Source organism: Ostrinia furnacalis, unplaced genomic scaffold (genome assembly GCF_004193835.3).
Source record: "Ostrinia furnacalis isolate ACB-3 unplaced genomic scaffold, ASM419383v2 OfSCF1431, whole genome shotgun sequence".
NCBI classification, from domain to species: Eukaryota; Metazoa; Arthropoda; class Insecta; order Lepidoptera; family Crambidae; genus Ostrinia; species Ostrinia furnacalis.
Genome location: NW_021131670.1, coordinates 393,717 through 401,497, shown reverse-complemented (window position 1 = coordinate 401,497; position 7,781 = coordinate 393,717). Strand labels below are relative to the sequence as shown.

General features: G+C 38.3%; 1 protein-coding gene across 1 annotated transcript; it reads right to left on the bottom strand.

The window, feature by feature from the left end:
• Positions 1 to 1,482: 1,482 nt before the first annotated feature.
• fkh (fork head box protein) lies at positions 1,483 to 2,702 on the bottom strand. Its single transcript, XM_028304388.1, has one exon. It carries the CDS (start codon positions 2,628 to 2,630, stop codon positions 1,596 to 1,598), a length of 1,035 nt encoding a protein of 344 aa, XP_028160189.1. The 5' UTR covers positions 2,631 to 2,702; the 3' UTR covers positions 1,483 to 1,595.
• Positions 2,703 to 7,781: the final 5,079 nt, after the last annotated feature.

Genomic DNA, 7,781 nt, shown 5'->3' with positions numbered 1-7,781 from the left:
ACACAGTGCACTGGATGTGATAAAAGAAAACAGGACGGTAATCGACGAAAAACATTTTCAATCAAAGCAAATCTTAAACTTCACGGACTTTCAACAATAAAAATGGAGATTCACAATAAATATTTGATCCCGTTTACTTCTACCACACGTTTCGGCACTGTTACTTATGCTATATATATACAAAACTTATTTAGAACCTATTCGCGATGGTCGATGACAGAGAACTAGAATTCCATTTCACCTATCTAAATTATATTATATAATACACAATTTGTTACACAAAACATTGCACTGTCCGACGGTCCGAGATATGATGGCCCTGGTTTTTTGTGTGCCGACTTATTAGACTATACAATAGTCATAAGGCTATGTAAAACTAATAAACCTAACCCTTCCTTTGGCTCGCCGGCGGAAGAGGATTGTAGATATTTTTTATGTTTGTGCTCTAGGCCTATCTGTTTGTGATAAGATATTCACGATTTTGTAACTCATTTCCGATGGTCTTCAACTTTGATTAGAATAGGCGGCACTTGTATTGATGAAACGTAGTCACTACGCAGATAAACTTAAAATCAACGCGCATAATCTCAGTGACATATTTTAGAAATTTTGTGTCTGATGCCACAGTTGAGGAACATAAATATGAAAAACTGATGTTTTATAACTTATCTAGAAAATATCTTTAAAAGATAATGTTTATTGCGGTTAATGTTTCGCGTTTTTTATATTTATTTAATAAATAAAGGTGAAAATAAATATTTTAATCAGATTTTTAGCAACAGTTTTGAGGGCCATGTTAATTTAAAAGGAGGTAATATGACATACTTACTTTGTTGTAGTGACTTTATATTTTGTATTGATATTATTATTTTATTACGATTTTAAGCAGTTTAATAATTTGTTCTTAATAGTCATTTGAGTGAATTTATTTATCAAATTAATCAATTATACTGTTTGAGAGTACTGCTTCCATGCAAATGTTATTTTATTTAGACGTAAACCTTTGATTTTATTTGCGTGACCCAGCAAAATAATAGTACAAATAAATAACTATAATAAACAAAACATAATTGTGTGTTTGTTTAGACCGAGCAAAAGACTTCAACGCGCTGCAGAAATAATATCTAGCGTTCAATAGATAATGCTGATAACGTATCGTATTGATCGCATTATACGCGAGATTATCGTGTTATATCACTTTTGTTTTATTCTATTTGATTTAGGCGGGCGTAAGCTCTCTCATACATCAAAATGGTCAGTTTAACTTTTGTTTTACCATACTGCGACGCTCTAAGGGTCGGCACACGTAACTCACGCAGAGACCACAAAGGACACTTCCGCAAAAGTCCAAACTTCAGGCCAGAGGCCGCTCGCCCCACGGCGTCCGTGCACTAAACATCTACCTACTAATAAAACGCACACAGTATGGACAGTCGTCCTAAATATTTACACAAATGTACATGGGGCGAGTTATCACCAGAACACGAGCTCACTTCAATATCGGTATGAGATTTCTGATTGTCTGTGACTTACTAGGGCGCGGGGTGGTCGGGCGCGGGCCAGGGCGCGCGGCGCGCCTAGGCCAGCGGGTACTGTCACAAGGGCGGCTGCGCGTGCGCGTGGTGGTGGTGGTACAGCGGCGACTGGTAGTAGTTGTCGGCCGGCGCGTGCCCGTAGCCGTAGTTCACGTCGTACATCTTCAGCTCGGACTTGGAGTCGGCGCCGGGCAGCAGGCGCGTGATGCTGAAGGGGTGCGGCGGCGGCGCGTAGCCCGTGGGCTCCTGCTTCAGCTGCGCGTAGTGCTCCAGCGCCAGCGGCGTGTGCTCGGGCAGGCACAGCTCCGGCGCCGCGTGCAGTTGGGCCAGCAGCTCGTCGCGCATCTCCTTGTCCTCGCCCGGCGCCGGCGCCTTCTCGTGGCCGTGCTCGGCGCGCTTGTCGTGCCCGTGCCCGTGCCCGTGCGCCGCCTTCTGCGCCTGCCGGATCGTCTCCTTCTTCTCGTCCTTGAACCGCTTCTGCCGCCGCAGGAAGCAGCCGTTCTCGAACATGTTCCCGCTGTCCGGGTGCAGCGTCCAGAACGAGCCCTTGCCCGGCTTGTCCGGCGTCCGCGGCACCTTCACGAAGCAGTCGTTGAACGACAGCGAGTGCCGGATCGAGTTCTGCCAGCGCTGCTGGTTCTGTCGGTAGAACGGGAACAGGTCCATGATGAACTGGTAGATCTCGGAGAGCGTGAGCATGCGCGTGGAGCTGTTCTGGATGGCCATGGTGATGAGGCTGATGTAGGAGTAGGGCGGCTTGGCGTGCGTGTAGGAGCGGCGGTAGGTCTTGTCGTTGCGCGCGCGCTGCAGCGCCGAGGTGGGCGAGGCGGCCTCCTGCTCGCGCGGCAGCGAGCCGTAGGGCACGGCGCCGCCGCCGCCCATGCAGGACGCCATGGTGCTGGGCGGCGAGTAGCCCAGGCCGGGCGAGCCCATGCAGGAGCCGCCGGCGACCATGTTGTTGGCGTACAGGTTGGGGTAGGGCTGCGCCGGCATGCAGCCCATGCCGTTGACGTAGGGCGGCGCGAGCCCGGGCGACAGCGAGGACAGCGACGCGGACGTCGGCACGTCGCCGTACGAGAGCTTCTGCGAGATCATGGCTAGCGCATCACCCGCGCGTGCACGCCGGCCAGGGGCAAACACTCGCACTGATTGAAAGAGTAAATAGAAGCCGGGGGCCCGGGCGCCCCTCCACCGGGCGCGGATTGGACGGCGGGCGCGGCCGGCGCGGGCCCGCCCTGCGCAGCCGCCCCCCTCGCCCCTCCTCGCCCCTCGGCCCGGCCCGCGAGCCAGCGCCGCTAATAATACCGCAGCTCCCAACGACAAAAACATGGAATAATCATAAGTGCGTTAGCTTGAATGTGTACTTGTGTAGCGATGAATTTCATTCTCAGTTTCTATGTACGAGTAAAGTTGTAGCCGTTCTTTGGCTCCGAAAGTAAGTTTTGGTTCGAGTGAGATTCTTAGATAGTGACGCTGGTATTTTAAAATTTATGGGTTTATTTTTCCGAACGATACATAAAATAAATGTTCTTTTTGCATAGTATGACTAAAGTTTAAAATAATTTATCCTTGCTACAGTGGTGTCTCCTAAAACGAGTAGCCTTTTTCACACAAATACCGTAATGATTTGTGAGTGGTTTCCCGCATTTATTTGCGACAAATTACCACAATAGTAGGTAAAATATGTTATTAGATTACACTGTCAATCGATTTAATATTTAAATCAATTTACCTCATTAATTGTAAACCAATACCATCAATTTTCGTAGCACCGTCTACGCTCGCTACGACGGAGCGCGGAGCGAAGTTTCCGTCGGGAAAATATTTTTTTTTTCCTAACGAACCACGAATAGGAACCAAAAACTGAAAAATAATAATAATAAAACTAGTAAATGAATAGTACTTCTAGAATGTTTTAAATTTATTTTTTAACAGAGATAATCGTTTCTTCTCAAAAACTATTTCTGATTTACTTACGTTTTATAAATTTAAAGGATACCTACCTACCAAACATTTTAAAATAGTCAATTTAAAAATATCTGTGTAAAATAAACTGACATAAAATAGACTTCTATAACTAAGGTTTCAATGATCAAAGAAAATTACCTATCTCTTGAAAAAACAAAAGACTGGAAAAATAGCATTTGAGACAGTGATTTTTTTAAACTGCTACTATTTAATTTTAAAAAGAAATTTTAATGTACTGTATTTGTTAAGTGATAAAATAATAACACAAGATGTTTCTTTTTATTATTTTTCAAATGCATTCAATTTCAAAAGGAACTCATTATACTCAGTGATGTTTGTTAATTAAGTTACAGTGCCTTAAGAAATATTAAAGTTAATTACTATGTATACTAATGTTATTATTTATACAGACTTGTTTTTCATCTCAAGAACTCTCATTATGAAGTCAGTATGTTAATTATGAATATTAATTAATGTCTATGTAAATAAACAAAATTAGCATAGAACGTAGACTGAACTGTATTTTAAATTAATTATGGTGCTTTTGACTGTTTTAAAGTGTCTTTGAGACTGTTTACGAGATTTAAAATAAATGTGTTAAAAAAAAGTTAGAAAAATAAGATTTTATGATTATTGATAGATTTGACACTCACTGACAACTCTACTTAAAAAAATATTTTTTATGCTTAGCAAGGCAGGTATTTGACCGCAATCGCACCTGGTGTTAAGTGAGATGCAGTCTAGGATGGTACATATCTGCCCTGTGCCTATTCACTCTAGCCTTGAAAAGGATTATAGTGTTCGGGAATGACAGCAATAAATTATTTTTCCTAAGAAGTATCACATCTTTTGAATATAAACATAATATTTTAGGTAGGTAATTATTGGGTTTATTTTTGACGGGCCTCGAATACAAAAATCCTAATAATACTATCAATTTCAATCGCTAATTAGCTGAAAAAATACTACACAGTGCATTACATGGATATACCTACAAGGTTTTGGTAGAGTTTGTTACTTAATGCCTAAAATAATTTGATATGCTTTTTCAGGTGTCAAGCTTTTTGATTTTAATATAGCCGCACAGCATCCTGATGATAGATACTTAAACCCATATCTGGACAAATTAAATACTGAAAATAATCTAATCAATTAATAAGTAATTGACTATAATTTTTGAAGCAAGCAATAAAACCGATTAAGGTGATATTATTAGTATGTAACATAGTGACATATGATGTTTTATTGTAATATTAATATTACTCTCAATCTAATTTCGGATAAAATACATATTTTTTCTTGTACTCTGAGTGAATTTACAAAGGCATCATTATTTATTATATGTTATGTGTAGGTTTGTATGTAGGTGGTTACTATATAGTTGTGTATTTGACGTTGTGTATGTTGATGTGTTGTCTTCGCTGTCGCAGTGGGATGTCCTGTGATGACAGTGAAGTGTTGTTGTTGTGAATAAATAAATAAATAAATAATTTTCGTAAATAACTTATTCTTACAACTATATTAGATGCTGCAGTGTTAAGCTTATTTGGCCTAAGAATGCTAAGTATATTTTACCTACAGAAGTGTAGAGCAATGTAATTAAACATTGCAAGAAAAATGGCTTCACAATATTTTGCAATATCTTTAATTATTTAAATAGGTATTAGGTACTATAAAGTTAGGCAAATGCCAGCCTTTAGTGGCTTTAGTTACCTAACTACTGCCCACAAAATAACTCTAATGCCTTTACCCCACAGATATTCATTTCACATCCCATAACCGTTGCTACACACATACGCCATTAGTCGAGATCCGGTGTCGGGTGTCTGGGCCAATGGCGGCACTTTAGACGGTGCTTGCGCAGTCGGGGCGTTTCCATACAAGGTTTTTTAGATTTAGATGACATTTTTAGGACTAGCGGCCGCCCGCGACTTCGTACGCGTGGATCCCATTTTACCCCCTTAGAATTCGATTTGCTGCTTCACTTAGACAAGGATCGTTTGTGAATGCGGGCGTAACTATGCATACCAATCAAAGTGTGAGTAACATACAGCATGGTAGTAAACGTTTTTGAATCAACCAAGTGTCCATGAAGAACGATAAATGTAAATTTTTATTTTATTTTAAATATCATTGTAATATTTTTAATAAAGGCTATATTTTATTAATTAAGCTCCGATAGAATAGAATACAGCGATATAAATTATATTCTTCAAGTCTTGTTACAAAGTTTTGTAGGTACGATCACAGGTTCGATCCCAATCCCCAAGAAATATCTGCGACAAAAATACTAATTCTATAGCATTAAATTATTTATTTATCGATGAATAAGCTAAGGTTCAGTGCATTAAGTTATCCCTTTTAACTTAAAATGCGTCTTCACGCAAAAACTATTGGACGGGTTTTGATGAAACTTCAGTGTATCACATAGGCTTCAAATATTAGCCTTTATTTATCAACATCAACGCAGCCAGATTCTCGAGCAAAGCTAGCGAAATGTAAAAAATCACATAAAGCCCTAAATGAAAATACAGATTTGTGTCCAAATGAATTTCTCGCAAACCTAACTCAATATTTTATCAAAAATAAACATAATAATGAGGCAAACAAAAGCCGGAGCCAAATGTCCTCCAAACAAAGTAAATAACGATAATTATCCATCTTAATTGCAAACAAACAATGGTACTAAATGGGCGGACTAAAGTGCATTAGGTAATTTGATAATTTATTAATATAACTGCGAGATACAAAGAAATCTATTACTTAGATGCTGAGGTTTTGTTCTTTGTGATTGTGATATGAGAGCAAATATGATAAATAAATAATTACCATTATAGGTAATTACCAAGAGACTCTACTTGTGATTATTATAAATTGAAGTTATTATACTTAAATACTACCTACTTACGATCAGTGGCATTTAAAAATTGCTTGAATTTGAAAAGATCACAAAAATCGCCAGTATCTCGTAGTACCTAGTGAGAGAGTTGATCCGATATTCCGTTCGATTCCCACATGGGGCATAGGTAATATTTGTGCTATCAAATAATTAGGATTATATTGTTTTAAACTTTTATCATCACTAACAGAATAATATTATTGACGGAATTGCTACCATGTTCCTTATTTACGAGACTCCGATATTTCGGCACTGTTGCAAGCGCCATGATCACGGAGTACTTAAGTCAGGAGGCGTAATTAAGGTATATGGTAGCAATCCCGTCAATAATATTATTCTTGCATTAGTAGATAATAAGTCGTCGGTCTACCTTACCTTATATCAGACACTACGCCAGCTGATAGAGCTACGTCAGGGTTTTGATCTTACTTTAGTTGTTAATACTAATTTATTTTTATTATTGTGCTTTCGGTCGACAAGTTTTTATTTTGTATGTAAGCTGTTTACCTGTAAGTAGAGACACATCTTTTGGTACATTATTTGTTTGTATAAAGATGTGTTGTTGGTAAATATAAATCAATAATAAATAAATAGTGCCATTTCCAGTAAAATGGCAACAGTGTTTTTACTGTGTCTCGTCAGAATTCAGAATTTCCATAGTCATTGTTTAGTCTCATGAACGTATAGAAATTAATTCATATTTTAAGTAAAATCAAATTCATCGAAAGTATTAACAACATGTTTTGGAGGTCTTCTGAGTGTGTATTGTGAAATGCTTTATATACAGTGTGAGTCACGTTAAAGTGTACATATGAAAATAGATGAAACTAGACCTATTTTTATCGACAAAAAAGAGGTCAAAAAATTTTTGAGATTTTTTTTAAATTTTTTATAGAATTTTGTTTCTTCCAATTACTTATTGTAAAGAAAACGTAATAACTTTTAAACTAAGCGGTATATCCTCATAAAATAAAAACAGTAATAATGCTAAATAACAGGCGATACTAAAAAAATACATGAAATACCTAGAAAATGCCAAAAAATAATAAAAAATGATACTTTTTGAAAAAAATCTGCTTAAAAATTCGTATTTATTTGGTTATTTGATAAATTTCTCCAAAAAATGCCCGTATAACAGGTGGTTTTTATTACTTTTTATTATTCTCTATCGTATGACTTTTGTAAAACCAAAAATCGCATGTCTCTATCCCTATCACAACGTTTGCAATGATCGTTTGAACTAAGCCTCTCCGGGCGCGCCATTCAACGCTTCGTTAACAACGGAACTGAAAGTGACTCTAGATTTGTAATTTTGATAAAGACAAGTTAGATTTTAAATAAAAACCAAAGATTTCAAAGTAAAATAAGCATTTGAGTTA

Excerpts from the sequence above, each read along its gene's own strand:
- fkh (XM_028304388.1), bottom strand. The coding sequence starts at position 2,630 with ATGATCTCGCAGAAGCTCTCGTACGGCGACGTGCCGACGTCCGCGTCG.